The sequence below is a fragment of the Lepidochelys kempii genome, chromosome 1, assembly GCF_965140265.1.
Source record: "Lepidochelys kempii isolate rLepKem1 chromosome 1, rLepKem1.hap2, whole genome shotgun sequence".
NCBI classification, from domain to species: domain Eukaryota; kingdom Metazoa; phylum Chordata; order Testudines; family Cheloniidae; genus Lepidochelys; species Lepidochelys kempii.
In genome coordinates, this window is record NC_133256.1 from 139614475 (window position 1) to 139633350 (window position 18876).

At 45.7% G+C, this 18876-nt stretch overlaps 1 protein-coding gene and 1 long non-coding RNA gene across 10 annotated transcripts in view; one reads left to right on the forward strand and one right to left on the reverse strand.

Annotated features, from left to right (window-relative positions):
- Positions 1 to 2491, reverse strand: part of MAP7D2 (MAP7 domain containing 2) — a 124603-nt gene extending 122112 nt beyond the window's left edge. For all 6 annotated transcript variants that reach the window (XM_073357061.1, XM_073357040.1, XM_073357051.1 and 3 more), the window contains exon 1: positions 2355 to 2491. In XM_073357061.1, coding sequence (XP_073213162.1) covers positions 2355 to 2406 — 52 coding nt within the window. In that variant the 5' untranslated portion in view covers positions 2407 to 2491. The remainder of the gene's footprint in view (positions 1 to 2354) is intronic.
- Positions 1968 to 14672, forward strand: LOC140916090 (uncharacterized). Of its 4 annotated transcripts, XR_012160417.1 has the most exons (5): positions 1968 to 2125; positions 3094 to 3330; positions 3897 to 4092; positions 10164 to 11359; positions 13962 to 14672. It is a non-coding gene; the product is annotated as an uncharacterized lncRNA (long non-coding RNA). The 4 variants fall into 4 exon arrangements; XR_012160415.1 differs by lacking the exon at positions 3897 to 4092; XR_012160418.1 differs by lacking the exon at positions 3897 to 4092 and having other exon boundaries at positions 10164 to 11214.
- The last annotated feature ends 4204 nt before the right edge of the window (positions 14673 to 18876 follow it).

The following is an 18876-nucleotide window of genomic DNA, read 5'->3' on the forward strand; positions in this document are numbered from 1 at the left end:
ATTCTGTCTGTAGAATGGGGCTACTCATGCATATGTAACACACTATTTTTCAGTGTATTATGCAACTTCTTTTAGTGGAAGGTTCAAACAGGGTAACAGTCTTCTGCTACCAACTAATACATTTAGTCCTGTAGTTGAAGGAATAGCACTCTGTGTTGAAGTACTTAAAATTCAGGATTCAAATCCTGATGATGCATGATCAGCAATTACAATTGCCCATGCAAGCTTCATTCTTGTGCAGATTCATTGTGACACAGACTGATCACATGATAACATATGACTATTTCCACAGGACAGGACAGAGAATGGATGGTACTGAGAAGTTGTATAGTCAATGAGATTTATCTATAGAACCCTCCCTCATTTTTCTAGCAGTTGGAAGGTGCATAGAGAATAAAATAGGGAATGCAAAAAGATAAAAGATGGTCTTGTGGTTAAGACAGGTGACTGTTACACAGACCTCACTTCCGCCCCTCCCTCTACCAGAAACTTCCTACGTGATGCTAGGCAAGTTACTTGAAGTGGAATTTTGATACATGGTCACTTAGTTTCGCTCTCATTTTCTAGGGGCCCAACTTGAGATACCAAGGGCTGGATGATCAGAAATGCTAAACACTCTGAAGAGCAACTGAGCTGTGGCTGCTCACTGTCTTTGTCTCAGTTTCCCCACCTGTAAAATAGGGTTAACAATACTCTTATCTCTCCAAGAAATTGTGAAAATAAACTTATTAGCATTTGCGAGGCACTCAGGTACTACAGCTTATGAGCACCATGAGTAAATTAATAATTCTGTATTCAGTACATGGTTTTATAAGACGCGAAAGGGTCACGTATTGGATAATGGAGATAATAATATACTGAATAGCTCCCTGAGCACTGTGCACTGACTGAAGCAGTGGAAAAAATAGTATGCAATCAGGTCATTAAGGTGTCTATCATAATGCACCCACACATACAAGCAGGGGAAAGAATAAGGTTTCACAGGCAACCTTAGTTCTAGTATTTCCTAATGTTCAAATGCTTGACTTTACAAAGTAAATACTGGTTTCAGAGTAGCAGCCGTGTTAGTCTGTATCCGCAAAAAGAAAAGGAGTACTTGTGGCACCAAAGAGACTAACAAATTTATGTGAGCATAAGCTTTTGTGAGCTACAGCTCACTTCATTTGAATATGTTCTCATGTAATTATTATTTATATTTTGGTAGCACTGAGAGATTCCAATTAGAATCAGAGCTCCATTGTGTTGGGTACTGTACAAACATATAGCAAAAAAAAGTCCTTGCCCCAAGAAGCTTACAATGTGGTTATTTAGAATGAAGCAGGAAAGGAGAGCCCTTTAGAATCTGTGCCTATATAGGACTGAGAACTAAACTGATTGTTCAAGCTCGATACCAGCTTAACCAGTTTATTCCATGGTTTGGCCTACCAGTATAGACAGGCCCAGACACCGTAGGAAATTGTGTTTAGATGTTCTGCCCTTGATCCTTACTTTTGGCTAAAATAAAGCTCATTCCATCGCTGGCAACACATTTAGTGGTTAAGAAATTAACGTGCATCTGTCATGCAAGACCAGTCCAACAGGTTTAAAGACACCTAAAAACTTCCTCGTGGCAAATATTTACTATACCACAAAGAAAACAGTTTTAAAATGAAAATAAGCAAGCCAAGGGGCGTGAATCAGAACTATACCAGTCTAACAGTAGCAGAGCTCTGTGCAGGTTTACTCTCAGATAACACATACTCCCTTTCTGATACTGCTGAACCAAATCATGTTTGACATCCCCAGGGAAGAGCAAACCATTCAGCATTAACAGCTTTCTCCTGTAGCTATTACGGATACTCTCTCCCACAGATGCAGGGATTCACAGGTCCTTCTAATCCTTCCCTGGCATTATTTACAGCCGGCCGCGCGTTCCTAGGATAGAGGAAACTCTCCAAATTCTCTGACTGGTGCCTGGCTGCGGAAGTCTCCCCGCATGCAGCCATCACCCCCCCGGATGAGCACTACGCGCCCTGCCCCTCCACGAGCGACTACTGCCCACCAGCGTGCGCCTCCCCCGAGCACAGGAGCAGGAGCCCCTTGCGAAGGCCTTGCGCGCCCCTCCTCCGCACCCGCTCACCCGCTGGTTAGTTGCGACCCTGCCCCCGGGAATTACTGGGGCACCTGCCCCCGTCTTTGTTATTTTAATGCTAGCGAAGGAGGCTCCGCTGGCCCCCCCGAGCCCCGGGGCTGCTGGAGGGAGAGAGAGCGAGCGGCTCCGGACACCGCTGGAGGGGTCGCTCCCTGCCCCCGCGGGAAGGGGCGTCCCCCCACGCCCGCAGCCGCCAGCCCCGCTGCCCCGGCCTGTCGCTCACCTGGCGCCCGCGGCTGCGGGGGGGAGGTACGCGCAGCCCCCGGCTCCGCCATCTTCTCACTCGGCCGGCGGCGAGCGCGGCTCCTGCTCCCGGCTGCGGCCCCGCTGCGCTCCGGGTGGCCGCCGCACAGGCGCGCTGCCCGCTCCGCCGCACCTGACGCCGCGCGGCCGGGAGGCGGAGGCGGCGGCGCGGGCTGCCAGCGGGGCGGGAGGCGGCGGCTGCTCCGGTGCCCGCTGCGCGCAGTGGGTGGGGCGGAGGCTCCGGCGCCTCCAGGTGTTTCCCTCCTTCCCGGCGCTTGCTGCGCGCTGCCGGCCCGCGCCCGCCCCCTGCCCCGGGCACCCGCCCCCTGCCCCGGGCACCCGCGCTGGGGAGCGGCCCGTGGCCCCGCCACGCAACTGGCGGGTGGGCGCTAAGCGGGACCCGGCCGCTGCCTCCTCCGCAGGCAGCCGAGCTCCAGCTGCCACCTCCCCGGGCAGCTCTAGGCGCGCCGCGGGGGGGGGGGGCGGAGGTGAAAGGCAATTGCAAAGCGGGGGGCTGGTGCGTTTCCCTGGCCTCAGAGCTCTGATGGCTTCGGGATGCAGGCTAATAACGCCTGACAGACCGCCTGGCCCCTAGAAGATGGGGTAGCCAAGAGCTGGGCTTCTAGAGTCGTGTCTCTTTTGATACACCCCCTCCCGCCGTCACCTCCGCCTTCACACACGTGGCCTCTCCATTGTTCTGAAATATTTCTGATTCCCAGGTTGGGCCGGGAAATTGGTTTGAACGGATCTTGCCCTGACTTGACTGATTCTAGTACAAAGTACAAAGTTTATCTCCATGGATATTCTTGAACCGAGCAGCAGGAAAACTTGCTTCACCAGGACAGATCCAGCCTCAGGCATAATCCTTGCGGGGGTGCGGAGGACGATTCCCCCTTACAAAACACCTGGATCCTGCTACGTTTAGGGACAAGTGAGGAGAAAACACCTGGATCCAGGTGCGTGATTACTTAAGTGCCATGGACAATCAGTGAGAGGGAGATCATGATGGTCAAATTTCAGGTGACAGGTTTCAGAGTAACAGCCGTGTTAGTCTGTATTCACAAAAAGAAAAGGAGTACTTGTGGCACCTTAGAGACTAACCAATTTATTTGAGCATAAGCTTTCCTGAGCTACAGCTCACTTCACTTTCCACAGTATGCATCCAATGAAGTGAGCTGTAGCTCACGAAAGCTTATGTTCAAATAAATTGGTTAGTCTCTAAGGTGCCACAAGTCCTCCTTTTTGCGAAATTTCAGGTGCATTCTGACTGCTGCACACACGCTCCTTGGAAAAGGTGGCATCTGGAATTTGGATCCATGTGCATGGATCTGCTAGTGTGCAAATTTTGCTCCCTAATTATACACAAAATCAATACATAAAACAAATATCGCATAAAAGCATTTTTTAAAGGATCAGAAAACGAGAATCCCAAAAGTGTTTTAAGTAGCATTAAAACGTTTCTCTCTTCTTCCCCTTTTCACCGATTCTTTGTTACTGTCTGTATATAATTTTTGTTTCAAAGTTTAGGCCCATTGCAGTTCCACAGTAAAGGAATTCTAATACCGGCAGAGCTTTTAAAACACGCAAGAATATGAAAAAAATCTCATGGGCATTTAAAAAGGAAAGACAACACTACGTGTGAGATGTCAAGATTTAAAACCTGTTGATTTTTTTTATATTATAAAGAGACACACTGCGTCATAGCTTTGCATGCAAAGGTGAGTTTTGTGGAGCAACATTACTTCATACATTGATAATTAGGCTCTTGTAATTAGTTTATCCAGGGAGGGAAGCTAAACGATCTGTAGCATCTGGCTTTCAGGAAGGTCCTGGTTTAACTCATTTTTCCAGCTGAGCAGATTGAAACAAAAGAAGGTTAAGTGACTGGTTGGAGGTCACACAGTGCCTTGGATAAACCAATGGCAAATTCTTATTATTGGCTCCTTACTAAACTGCTAGACATACTGCTTGCTTTTTGGTGTGGAATACAGCTTGAAAAAGATACAATATGTCATCCTATAGTTATGTTTCTCAATATTCTAAATACCTGATTCTTTCCATTGTTTGGGTTGAGAGGAAGGTTACTCAAATATGTTTACTCTGCTGGGACAGTATGATTGTTTTCTTCATACATCTAATGACAGGCTCCAAAAAGAATTATGGAAATTGCTTTCTGGATTTCTGAAATCTGCTTCTATTTTCTCATTGGTATCTGTATGTTTGTGATCAAGGGACAGGACTGAAAGCTATACAGTTTAGCTGGTACATCTGCTTTGCTTCTGATATCTCTGTTTTCGCTAATTCCTGCGAAAGCTCTGACGGCTTTAATACTAACGGAGTACAATATATCTCCATTTGTGTGATGGGAAGGCGTGCACTGTTCAGATGGATTGAGCAAATCTTTCTTTGCATAGAAGCAATGAAGTTTTAACAGATAATTTAGTCCTACAGCTGCTCTGTCCTACTATACTTGTACTCAGCAGTTATACTTCCAGTATATAGTTGTCCCCATGAAAATACAAGGCAATATGCAACATAATTTTGTCAGTATTTTAGTATTAATGCTACTTCAAATAAATTAGAAGTTTCTTGCTACATGTGAATTGTTTTGTTGGAACTTTCTTGTGAACTATTTCTTTCAAGTCAGTACATTCAACTGGGTTTTGATTTACATATACCATTAAAATAATTTTACTAGACAGAACTATGATTTCCTATCAAATAATTATAGATGGCGCATGAAGTAATGCTCATAAGTTAAAGTTGCCCTTATAAGAATGCTGTGTTCAGTTGTTGATAACTGCGCCAAAGTTAAAGCATTTGGGCTGAAAATTTCCATGCTGGGCATCTCCCTCAGGCTGAATTATTCTGGAATGTTTAATCTAAAATGGTTCATCCTGATCTAAGAATGAGCTTAGGGGAAAATGCATTTTTGCCCATGTTAAAAAAAATTCTTACAACCATTTCACTGACGAGCTCTATTGCCAATTTATAACTTTCTGGGGGAAAAAAATCATGGTTCAGACAAACGCAGTGGTTTGGTAGCTAAATACACCAAAGATTCTGTCTGCACTGGGTATACTTCATTCCCTCACATGGCTCCTTCCTGCCCACTGGATGAGCTATAGACTCATCGAACATGTCCTAGACTAGCACTGCAGGGGCTGAGCAGGACTTCCCCTGCAATGTTCCCCTTGCTGCTGCCAGGGGCCACTGTACTGCTGGAACTGAGAGCAAGACCACTCATATGCTCTCAGTGCTCTCCTTGCTGATGCCCAGGGAATGTGCAGAAGGAAGAAACAGATGACTCAAATGCTGAGAGAAGAAAAGGAGTACTTGTGGCACCGTAGAGACTAACAAATGCTGAGGTGTAAGGAATGTGGGGAAGGGGGAAATAGGGGGCAAAAGGAACAGGGCCAGGAGCTCACGGGATAGAAGCCTGGTGGTGCAGGGTGTTAGAAGCAGGAGCTCAGAGGAGGGGAACAGGAACGGGGGGCAGGAGCCAGAGAAGAGGGAGGATAGGAGTGCAGAAAAACATAGGCAGGAGCCAGAGGGAAGATAGGAATGGGGGAGGGAGGGACTGGGCAAGAGTTGAGGGACGGGACAGGCAGGAACTGGGGAAGAATATCAACAGTGGAATGACGAGGACAGGAGCTGAGAAGAGGGGAAAACTGAAGGGGTCAGGTCAGAGCAGAAAGGTCTGTAACCACTAGAAAATGCTCTCCTACAGAACCTGGACTTGATACCATCATTCCCTAGTCTCAATATTCCTTTTCAGTCTAGCAAATAGCTGTGAAACCCACTGGCAAAATATGCATCTCATCCTCCCTCCCCTCCTCTAGTGGCAGGTAATACAGAAGAGAACAGATCTCTAATGCTGCCAGTTACGCTGGTAGCTCAAGGCAGTAGAGGGCTGTGCTCTGGATCTAAAGATCCCAATCCTGGTGCTAACCAAGTTGAGCCACAACATGGTTCCATGGGACAAAATTTTTATATTTCCAATATTTGTTTTTTAATGTAATTTCCTAAGGTTTTAAAAACAAACAAAACTCCCTAAATTACAAGAATAGTAAGGCTGCAAAGAGAAGCACTCAAAAGTAAGGAAATGCCAGAATTAAGTTTGTCTGTGCAACCTTAATTTGCCTCATTGTTTGTATGTATTATGATAGTCTTTAATTACATTATCACATACTAATATTTTAACAAGTGGTGCATAGCTTTTTTTTTAATGTATTCATAAATTCTGCCCCACACATCACCTTTCTTTCTCTTCCATCTCCTATTCCCCCTTCTTATTTTCTACTGTATATGTACCCTTCCCAAACCCTCATAATAAATAACTCCAATTATAAACAATCTTAGGCATAACAGGATATACCTTTGTGGCTCACATTGCAGGATCAAGGCCCTGCTTCAGTGATTGTTGTGAATAAATTGAATTTTAATGAGTTTTGGATTACTTTTGATTCTGGGATTAAACTGAAGATTCTGTGCTCCAAGGCTAGGCAAAGAAATGGCAAAAGCGCTCCTAGTTTTTCATGCTTTAACAGGCTGTGACACAGCCTCAGCATTTGCTGGGAGAGGTAAAAAAGAAAAACCCTCCCTAGGAAGCTTGGAATGTTTGCCCTCAAGTCACAGAAATATTTTTTTGGGTTTCTCATCACCAACTGCTGAAATCATTGATACTTGCCTTAAGGAAATTGAGTTGTTTGTAGTGTTTCTGGGTAACTGCACTTGTGCATTGGGAATGCCAGAGAGACAAAAGAGTACCCTTTCACCAAACAATATGTTTAATAGATTTCATAGAGTTCAGGGCTGGAAGGGACCATTAGATCATCTAGTCTGACTGCATGTGTAACACAGGCCATTACATTTCATCTAGATAGCCCTATATTGAGCCCAATGACTTTTGGCCGTGTGATGGGGTGGCTGCCCCACACAGGCACAGAAGGGCTTAATTATGCCCTGCCTGGAAGGAGCAATGGAGGTTAGTCCTCTGAATGTCCCAGAGAGGCTGCATGAAGCACAGCCAATCAGGGAGGAGTAGCCAATCCGGGCCCGGTAGGCTCAAATAAAAAGGAGCTGCAGTGCCATGGGCAATGGGTATCATAGGTTAGGGGAGACTAAATCTTCCCTAACCCAGACTGTGGCCCTGCCCTAGCTCCCCCTCTTCCCTGAATCCGGAGGGGGCTCAGCTCAGGCTGGCAGCCTGGAGCTGTGGCTCAGCTGGCTGGCTGCTTTGGCCAGTCAGTGGCCAAGGGCAGCCTGGGGTACCTAGGGCCAGGGGGTGGCTCAGGGGTGGCTGGCTAGTGGTTTGGGGGCTGGGCTGGTGGGCACTTGGGCTGATGCTCAGGGCTGTCCGGCAGCCCAGGGGTTGGTACGGTTTGGCTGGAGCTCCTCTGGCCATGGTGAGTGGGTGGGTGGGGGGGACTCAGGGCTCTGGCAGGTGAGAGGATGTGGGGTAGGGGTGGGGAGGGGCTAGCTTCCCTGAAAGGGGCATTCATGTGCTACCCATGTGCAGGGCAGAGTAGATCAGTGGCTGCTGGGAGCCCAGGGAATTTCCACAGTTTTCTAAGATTTGTTAAAAATTAACATTAGTGGATAACAATTCTTCAGCTCTACCCTCTTGGGTACAAGTTACACAGCCCTTTTTTTTGGGGGGGGGGGAAATATTTAATTTTAACAGATGCTGGCTTGCATCCTCCTTTGTTACAGATGTTAACCTTTCTGCTCCATCCACAACTTCATATAGGATGGATACAGCCTCCTGTGTTCCAAATACAGACCAGATATATCTTTTGAACATTTCTGCCTTTTCTACATTGTTAACTGTTTAAAAGCTAGGAAACAAAAGGTAGAAATAAATGGTCAGTTTTCATAATGGCGAGAGGTAAATAGTAGTGTCCCCCAAGGATCTGTGGTGTTCAACATTCATAGATGATGTGGAAAAGGAGGTCAACAGTGAGGTGTCAAAGTTTACAGATTATACAAAATTATTCAATAGTCAAGTCTAAAGCTGACTGTGAAGAGTTAAAGGGATCTCACTAAATTGGATGACTGGGCAACAAACTGGCAGACGAAATTTAATGTTGATAAATGCAAGGTAATGCACATTGGAAAACATAATCCCAACCATACATACAAAATTAGCTGTTTTAAACTAGCTGTTACCACTGAGGAAAGATCTTGGAGTCATTGTGGATAGTTCTCTGAAAACATCTTAATGTGCAGTAGCAGACAAAAATCTAACAACTATTAGGAACCATTAGGAAAGGGATAGATAATAAGACAGAAAATATCATAATGCACTATAGAAATCCATGGAATACCCCTCACCTTGAAAACTGCATGCAATCTTGGTTGTACCATCTCAAAAAATATATTACCATTGGAAGAGGTGCATAGAAGGGCAACAAAAATGATTAGGGTTATGGACTGAGAGGAGAGATTAAAAAAATCTCTCTCCTACATATGGAGGAGAGATTAAAAAGACTGAGTTAGAGGTTAGACAAGAGACTACTAAGGAGGGTTACATTAGAGGTCTATAAAATCATGAAATGTATGGAGAAAGTGATTAAGGAAGTGTTATTTACCCCATCATATAACACAAGCAGTGGGGTCACCCAATTAAATTAATGGGCAGCAGGTTTAAAACATATGTAAGGGGACTGTTGGCCCCTTACTAAAACTCAGTGGGGGTGTTTTGGTTGGCTAGCTAGTACCAAAAGAAAGGGGAAGGGTCGATGGGAAATCAGGACCCTGAGACTGACAGTCCCTGGAGCAATGGGGAGAGGTCAATGCTCCAGGTCAGCCTGATTGACAGGGCAGGAAGGCCAATCAGGGATCAGGAGGCCATCCTCCCTGGGAGCTGGAATTGCCTGGAACAGAGTGGGGCTGAGCTAAGGAGAGAGCAGGAGCCTGAGCTGAGCTGGGGTGCAGAGCTGTGCTGGCCAGAGAAGCAGTCCAGGGAGCAGGTCAGTGCTGGGAGCAGAGCCACAGAAACAGCCCAGAGATCAGATCTGTGCTGGGAGGAGAACTACAGCAACCAGAGCCAGAGAGGCCAGAGAAGCAGCCCAGGGGGCTGGAGGCAGAGCAGCATCAATGTTGAGGCAGAGTGGAGCTGGAGCAGTTCGGAGCCAGGTGTGTGAGCAGTTGGGGACTGCAAGGGGGGACACTGGGCAGCTGGCCCAGTGCAGGGAGACACCCCCAGCCAAGAGGCCTTGCAGGCCAGACTTATCGTAACCCCGACCGCAGGAGGGGGGCTGATCCTTGGCCCAGCCTTGTTGGGGTTATGAGGAGTGGAAGGGGAGCCCTTGAGGTCAGGCAGGCCTCTGGGTAAAAGGGGGAAGATATCAGCGTCTTAAAGGCCTAACTGGCTCCTACTACTTTAGTTGACTGCCTGTTCTGCTCAAGTGGGTTCAGGGAAGCAGCAGGAAACAGGAAGCTCCCTGAGAAGCTGGTGTTAATCAGTCCAGGCTCCTGGGGGTGCTAGAGAGGTACATAAGAGGCTCCTCCTCCTCTCTCTCCCTGCAGCTCCTGCTACTTTCTATTATTCCCTCTCACCTTTTCTACTGCCTGCCTGTTATGTCTCTTGTGCCCTCCTTCCTCCAGCACAGCACTCCACCATCTCTGTGCATCACATATGCACCAGCCGCAGATACAATTTTCTACACTCTGGGTCCTAGTGGTGCCCCCGCACAATCTGGCATCTGAGGCGGCCGCCTTAGTTCGCCTCATGGTAAGGCCAGCCCTGAGTTCTGTAACCAGGAGGTGCTCATTGTTATTGCAGAAACCATCTCCCGAGAAGAAGTGTCCACCATGTCAAGCGCAGACTGGAGGAATGTCTTGGCTACAATGCAACCTTCCATCAGGAAAGTCTTGAACTCATCCCCTGCATCTTCTGGAGGTTTCAGTAAATTTGGACATTGCATCCCAGTTTACAAAATCATATTTGGCTAACAGGGCCTGCTGGTTAGCTATATGCATCTGGAAAGAGAAGGTGGAATGAATCTTTCTCCCAAACAGATCAAATCTCTTGGGCTCTTTTTCTTTGGGGGCTGATTTAAATCTCCCTTGATGTGACTTTTCCTTAGCAACAGTAACCACCAGGGAGTTAGGGGCAGGATGGGAATAAAATAGGACAAGAAGCAATGGACTTAAACTGCCCTTGCTGCAATTTAGGTTGGACATTAGGAAAAACTTCCTAACGGTGAGGGTGGTTAAGCACTGGAATAAATTGCCTAGAGAGGTTGTGGAATCTCTGTCATTGGAGATTTTTAAGAGCAGGTTAGACAAACACCTGTCCGGGATGGTCTAGATAATACTTAGTCCTGACATGAGTGCAGGGGACTGGACTAGATGACTTCTCGAGTTCCCTTCCAGTTCTATGATGCTATCATTCTATGAAAAGCACTAAACTCTCTGCTTTGGCATATAACATTTGTCTGTGCACTTAGCTGGAGGAGCTAAGGAGGCTAGCATGTGCCTTAAAGTAGCACTGAAAAAGTGCCTCTGACAGCTCTGGAAGATCATAATTAATTGAGAGGACCACCCTCCCGGGGTAACTGCCTGCAGACTGTCCAAATGTTTGTCAGTATTCTCTCTAGCAAGCTCAACTTGTATGCCTAACACCACCACCATTCTCCTCAGCAGGTCTTGAGAAGACAAAGTTCTCTAGGACTGGAGAAGACGACTCTGGTATCAGTGAGTTGTCAAGCAAGGAAGAGGACAGATGAACTCGCGCCATAGGATCCTCCTGATGTGGAACTGGCTCCTCCCACAACTGGCCCTTTTGAAGCATTGGCTGCTCAAGAGGAACAGTATCTCCATGTGTTTCCAATGTAAGAGGCTCTAAAAGCTGTTTTGCTGGACAGTCTGATGACCTTCCATTCAACTGAGTCTGTGAGTGGTGCCTGGGGGAAATTGAGAAACAGCCCAGGGATTCCAAAAAGGCCACTGGGGAAGAGCATAAGGCCTGGGCAGCCGGTAAGTATCAGGACACAATGATCTGTCTCTACCATCTGGTTGGCTCCAGTCTTGGTACCAGTGCTCTCCCTCTGGAGGTGGCCTAGAGGAGTTGCTAGACCATCTGTGCTTAAGAGGGGACAGTGAAGTACTGGAGAACTCTGAACCAGATTGCAAAAAAATCATCCAAACAGTCAGTGGGCATCAGAGGTGCCAAGGCTGATGGAGCCATTGAGTGACCGAACTTATCCATAACCCATTGAACAGACACTGAGGTCAGTACAAAGTTGTTGGTACTACAGAGACATTGATGGTCAGTCATCATACATCCAGGTTGGGAAACCCTCAGTCGGTGCTGAAGAACAGCCCACAGACAGGATGCCTTCCAATGAACGTCATAATACAAAAGCTGCAGGGGCCAAAAGAAGTAATACAACTGGTACCGAGGCTGGGGACTCAGCTGAAGTTGGCATGGTGTGCACTGGTGCTGAGGGTGGTACTGGGGCCAAATCGCTGCCAAATTTCTTAGTTGGTTCTGGGCATTGTTACCACTAACAGTCCCTGAGCAGAAGCCCAGGACTGCAACAGGCCTGGACCAGTGGGAGGCATCATCAGCAAAATGGAGTCCTGCACCACAGGAGAGGACTGAAAGGCACAGCAAATCCTTTGCTACCTCAAAAACTTGCAGGATCGTCAGTACTGATAAAGCTGGTGCAGAGATAGTGTCCACTGGTGCCAGACTCAATGGCCATCCTGCAGACAGTACTGGAGTTGACAGTACAGTACTGGTATTTTTCATCACAGTACAGGGGTAATATGGGTTGATGACCCAGCTCTACCATGAGTACCTGAAGAGTCCTGATGCTGTTTCACATCCCTTCTTGAAGAAGAAGAGTCCTTCTTCAGCTTTGAATGGCTGTGGTCTGTTTTGTAGGTCCTTTTTCTAGGAGGTCCCAGAGAGGAAGATTGACCCCTCTTTCTCTGTGGAGAACAGTCTGAATCTGGGGGTCTGTCAGACACAACAGGAGCCATTATAGCGTACTGAGCATAGGAGACAGGGCACTTGCCATAAGGTCCTGGGTCTGAGGTGGGCCTCATTGCCTGCTCCATGAGGTACTACTTTGAGACGAAGCTCTCTGGTAATCTGCGTTCTTTTCTGGACAGAATGGTAGATGCTGCATTTCTCCTTGATGTGCCCCTTGCTGAGGAACAAAAGACAGTGTGTGTGTGTGGGGGGGGTCGGAGTCGGGGTCACTATTTTGGGATAGATACCCCAGGCAATAGGCAGTGCTTGAAGTCTGGCAAAGCGCTGCATGTCACTAGTGCCTAACACTGAACTAAAATCTGAAAGAAAACAAAAGAAAATAAACCCTATCTATTGAGTACTAAACAACAGCTTACTGTCTTCAAGGAAGGTAGAGAGCTAAGTATTCTGAAAAGAATGCAAGAAAAACCACACAGGGAGCTCTGACTGGCCACAGGGAGTAAGGAGGAAAAGAGGGGGATTGGGGTGACCTCACCCACTCTACAAAGAATTTAATTAATAATAATCTGTCTATGCTTCCATCAAATCAGCTCATCCACTGTTAACAGCAGTGGGAGAACCTAGTGTAGACAAAGCTCCGGTGGCTTTGAGCATTTTAATTACCATGTCAATTAACTTAGCTAACAAACCAGAAGAGAACACAGCATTTCAGCTGGGTAAGACAGGGACACAGATATTTCATAATATCCTTTATAACAACAACAGAAATATCTGAGTGGGTTTTAGCCTTTAGTCCCAATCTTGCATTAATTGCAGATGGATCCAGTATTGTTACCTGCATCCCTCCATCTCCCACTATCTCTCCTCTTTTCTCCTAACAGTCCACACTGTTCAATAAGCTAGAAAGAAAAAAATTTTTTTGTAAAGGAGCAGTTTACAGTGCCTTATAGCATTACCAATTTATCAATAGAAGTGTTCAAAAGACTAAAAGTGCAAGTGTTCAAAAGACTAAAAGCATTGCAGCCATAGCCCTGAAAAAATATAGCTTGCTTGAGCAGTCCTTAAAGACACCATGTGGTATTATCCTCTCACTGGTGTAGCAGCCAGTTAATTGCAGATCTTATTTTGGTCCATTTGTAAGAAATAGTAAAGTATTCACACAGTAGAAATTCCAAGTGGGCTACTAGATTTCTGGACAAGGTAAGCTTCCCTCTGCCTTCTCTGTAATTCACAAACCCCTTCAATCATTATTTTTCAGTTCATCTGGTATAAAAGTGCAGAAATATTTCCCTTGAATAACCAGGTCTCTGCTCTGAGGCCTGAAATAACTGCTCTCTCCTCCAGGCTGGAATTTCCAACATGACCACATCAGCCTGCAATAAGTTTGAAATAATCGCCAATGCTGTTGTTTCACTAAGACTGGCTGCCTCACCTTTAAAACATCTCCCTATTAAAGTGGAAATTTATGGAAGCACACTATTCTTTTCCTGAGAACATGCTTTAAACAGGCACATGAGGCAGCAAAAGGAATGGCATTGGAGATCAAAAGTGGCATTTTTTTGTTATTTCCAGCTACATATAAAGAGTATAAAATCATAGTAGGACTCAAGGACACTCACAAACTTTTTTCTTTATCAGGAACCTCTGAGTCACTCTCAAATGTAGGAGGGAAGGGAGGATGCCAAAAGCTGTGAGCCTGTCTGCAGAATCTGAGGGCCAAGTGACAGAGGCCCAGGGATGACCTGCTGTTGGAGATGCAGAATGACTGCTCTGTCAGACTAGCACTATGAAATGAAGCTCAGGAACTGGCAAGTGGACCTAGAGCAAGCTGTAATGCAAAGGGAGGACCTGGCATTGAAGAAGCAATCCGGATATGATGGTGGAGTATCTTTGTTATGACTGGGAGATGAGGGAGTGAGACATGACATTTCAGAGGGACATCTCAGAGATGTTTTGGGATCACGAGTCAGTTGGCCTCAAGTTCTGCTGCATAAACCCCCAGACCACCTATGCCCAGTCCTATGGACAACTCTAGCTGGAGGGGTGGGGTGGGGGTAGGGAGGAAATCAGTCAATAAGCTATGGGAACATGCTTCATCAGCAGTATCTGCTGCACTGCACTCCTATTCCAATATGGGAAAAGGGACAGATATCCCAATGACATATTACGCTGCCTATCAACATTTCAGTTTATTTTGCTCTTTGATGTTTAGAATGTTTTGTACTGTGATATCTTTGCAGGCAATTGTTGCTGGTTTTGATTTGTCTGGTTCTGTTTTGCACACCTTTTCAATATTGTAATGGCAGTTGAGCTGCCCAAATATGTTTACCTTCTATAAAGCTTTATCTGGTCACATACTGAGGTCTGGAATTACAATGGCTAACAGTACACAACCAGAAATGACAAGTCCACTACATTTATTTCATACAAGACTACATTTAATTTCACCCTCTGGTGCAAGGTGTGGCATTAATCCCCGTTAGCTCCACGGACATACAAAGCACCCCGTATCACCTTTGCTGTAATGGACCCTCCATCAGCACAAGGTGGATGTCTGTAAGCATCCCATTGTCCCAAAATATTCCTCCTTATCCTCATGTATATGGTAAAGCACATCATAATCACATGGCATGATACATGCTACTGTCCAAACAAGTCTTAAGCAGCACCACCATCCTGCTCTTGCTCAGTGTGTAGTTATATTGTCTTCTGGCAGGCTGGTAGAAATCAGGAGAAGTCATCACCACCTATGGCAACAGAGGGTAGGCTGGATTGTCTAAAAATCACAGTTGGCATGGACAACCCCTTGATGCCTGTCACGAGGATGGAATAAAACTTGCCTGCTGAAATAGCTCAGACCTCTGAAATACCCTGGCATCATGCATTCATCAAATGTCGGTATCCACAAATCTACCATGGTGAACCACTAGGGTTGCAAAATGGTATAGTAATATCCTTTCCAGATAATGTACTCACTTCAATTAAACTCCACAATTATTTTGGAGATACTTCCTAATTCAATCTCTCTGGATTGCAGTAAAGCAATAAATTGCCTTACAAATCTCCATGACCACTGTGATAACTTCGGATTTGCCAACCCTGAACAGATTATCACAGATGTGTAACAATCTAGGGTTGCCAGTTTTCACAAGGTGATAGCAACATATTTTTGGACAGTTACTCCCTTTCAACTGGAAGTTATGGTGGCACTCAAGGAGTGAGCTTCTCACACTACTCCACGAACATTACTTTCATCATAAAAAAGTTTTGGGCCAACTGCTGGTCACCCCACATTTCCATTATGATATAGCCCCACCACTCTACACTTGTGGTACTGGTCCAGAAGTGGCAGTCTGAATAGGGAAGAGTCTGCCATGAAAGACAGCATCAACTGGGTCCATACCTCCATCTCTGTGAGGCACTGACCTTTTCTCTTGCTTCTAACTGCAAACCACCACTGTCTTCTTGGGGTAAAAAGCCACCTCTGAACACGTGCCACCATCTCAGTGGCTGAAGCATACTATAAGTAAGATGGCCACCAGCAGCAGCTGTTGGTTCTGTTCTGAGGGCAAGCAAGATTCATACTTTACAACACACCTGCATGTGTCCTGCCACAACATGAATTTCTCAGGTTTATAGTTTCTGCCCATAATCCGCAGCAGGCAGAAAAAGTGTTCCTCAGCACAGGGTTATGATATTATGAACAATGTAACGTGCACCCAGAAATTTCTGAGTTTCTCATGACTGGGTATGTGGCATGACAATAAGTGTGAAGAACTCAACTGCTGTTCTGCAGCAGGGGTCACACTCTAATGAGCTAGACAAAAGTGAGATGACTAACTTGTGATTGCCTAACTCTGTCTTCACTGCAGCATGAAGTTCTGAGACACAATGAGGTTTTAATGCAAGTTGGCTGGTTGGTGCAGATGGGGCTAACAAATAAACTCGTTCTTTGAGATAAAAGCACTTAGAAAGCATGACTAATAAGGTTGTCCTGGTTCTACTGGCCAGTGCAAGTGCATTAGAATTCCATGTGGCTGTAAGAGATTTTTAACAAGTGTGCACAAACACTGATTTCTTTAATAGATGGGGTATGTAATGAAAGATGTCAATATAGTTAAGAGCATTTGCTTCTCTTAGTTAACAGTGCCTAAAAGCAGTAGCAGGGACAGGCCTGAGACTTGGTGAGTGGAAGAGACATTTTAGTGCCTGGTATAGAGAGAGTAGAAAAACTCTGTAACTGTCTCTTTTTGTCTGAATACCGTATGATCTTTAATGAGTCAAGACTATTGCAACTTTGCTTAACAGACCTCAAAACAGGACTCATGACTTCTCAACTCTGAGATTGTCAACGCTCCTAAGGACTGGACTTTCATGCTTAACAGATGCAAGAATATTTCTTTATTTTTGGAAGGCGGATAATGACACTTCTAAGGGCTACATCCTTGCATTAAGAGCACGATATTGGTTCTTACATAAGAAAGCTCCAAACTTCAAAAGTCATCTGATTGAAGATAGTAGCTAGCAGGAGGCCTTTTCAGGAACAGGAAATGTAACAGCAGCTCCTGCAGGGGCTCAGTCCAGGTAGTGCTGTTAAGGAGCAGAATGAGGGTCCAAACTTATGCTCTATGACCTTGAGAGACTGGAAAAAAGGGTGTTGTCCTAAGAAAACATTTAATGTTGGGATTTGTGCAAAACATTTTTCTTGAACCTACTGACAATATTATACTACAAGAACTAGAGCTTTTGCTCATGCTTATACACCTGCTTAAAACCCTCTTGCAAGAACTTAGGGCTGCATTTCACTTGGTTAAATTATGGACTTCGCTCCAGCCAAAAGACTAAGTTCTATTTGTTGATTTCTTTTAGGGTCCATGAACTTTATCCAAGCATCCATTCTGAACCTGCCTGATTCCAGGTGGAGGATTAGGTTTTTGCAGTAGCAGACATCCTCTGAGACAGACACATCAGATGGTTCATGTTAGGCCAGAAAGCCACAGCTTCTTTAGCTAAAAAGGCATAAATAGTATCACTGCTGCTTCTCCTTCCTATCTGTTGTATGGTTCTAGGGAAATAGAAAACGGGGGGGAGGATAGCTCAGTGGTTTGAGCATTGGCCTGCTAAACCCAGGATTGTTAGTTCAATCCTTGATGGGGCCATTTGGGATCGGGGCAAAAATTGGGGATTGATCCTGCTTTGAGCAGGGGGCTGGATTAGATGATCTCCTGAGGTCTCTTCCAACCCTGATATTCTATGATTCTATGAAAAGGTAGGAAGATATACAGCACAGACATTGCTAGGCTTTGAAAGAGGTTGTTCACCACCTCACATTCTGAATCTAGTACATGGAGAGGCCACAAAGCAGGTGACTGCTTTCTAGATGCAAAAAATGTCCATCACCACCGCATTGACTTACACTGAATGAAAATATTTCTGGATGCACATTCTATGCTAAGATGAGCGGGGGGGAGTGGGGTGGAGAGAAAAACTTCTGACATGTAAGCCTTGGCATCCATCTCCCCCTTGATGGGCAGTACACATACAGAGGGGAAACTCTGCTCTGCCCAGGACTAGAGAAATTGATTTTCATTCTTGGATCAGGTGATCATGTTGTTCTTATTTCAGGAAAACAGCTGTCAAACACACTGATGGCTAGAACCAAAACAAGTCTGGTATCTAGAGAAGGAAAGATGCACTGATTCATTGGTTCCTGCAGCTGGTGTGCCTGTATCTTGAATCTATTCCTTGGATTGAATTAAGAGATGAATTAATCTCTCCATTAAACCCAGTTGGCATCAGATCACTCTGCCTAATTCAAAAATAGTGGCGCTCTCTTAAAACAAAACCCTGCTTCTGCATTCAGTTGGCAGAACAGTAGATACACAATGGGACCCTGATCAATGTCAATGGATGTGATAAAGAGGTGGAGGGGATAATCTGAATTACGGGATAGGTCCCATATGACTTCCAGATCATTAAAAGCACACATGGGATTGAACAGGCATACACAGCCACAGGAATTACCACATGGCTCTGGCTTGGTCTCTTCTGCACTGATCTACCATACTGTACACTTTGAAAGTGAGCAGGGGAACGAGTTGCTGATTGTATTTAAAGGGAGCAAAACCAGTCCCAGAGATTGCTTCAATAGTATTTCAAGTGGTTAACTATCTCCCTCTCCTCAAAGTGGTCAGATTTATTGTCCCTTCCTCCCCCACATGAGCCTCTTCTAAATCCTTGGGCTTTCAAGGCAGGTACTGGTGTCCAGGGGTTTGAGGATGGACAGCTCAGCTCTACCCTTTCTACTGAAGGAGATCCAGATGGGCCTGCAATTCCCCTGTAGACCTCAGCCTGGGATATCAATAGAGATCCTTTAAAAGGCTTGTTGTAGAGATGGTGGCAGTCGGAAAGAGCGGGATCCAATGACTCCTCACTGCCATCAGCAGTATCTGTGCTGAGTCCACTATCCTCCACCATCTACACTGAGGGGAGTGAGAAGATGTGACTGAGCTCAACAGTCAAAAAGAGGGTTGGTGGTATGAACTCCAAGGAC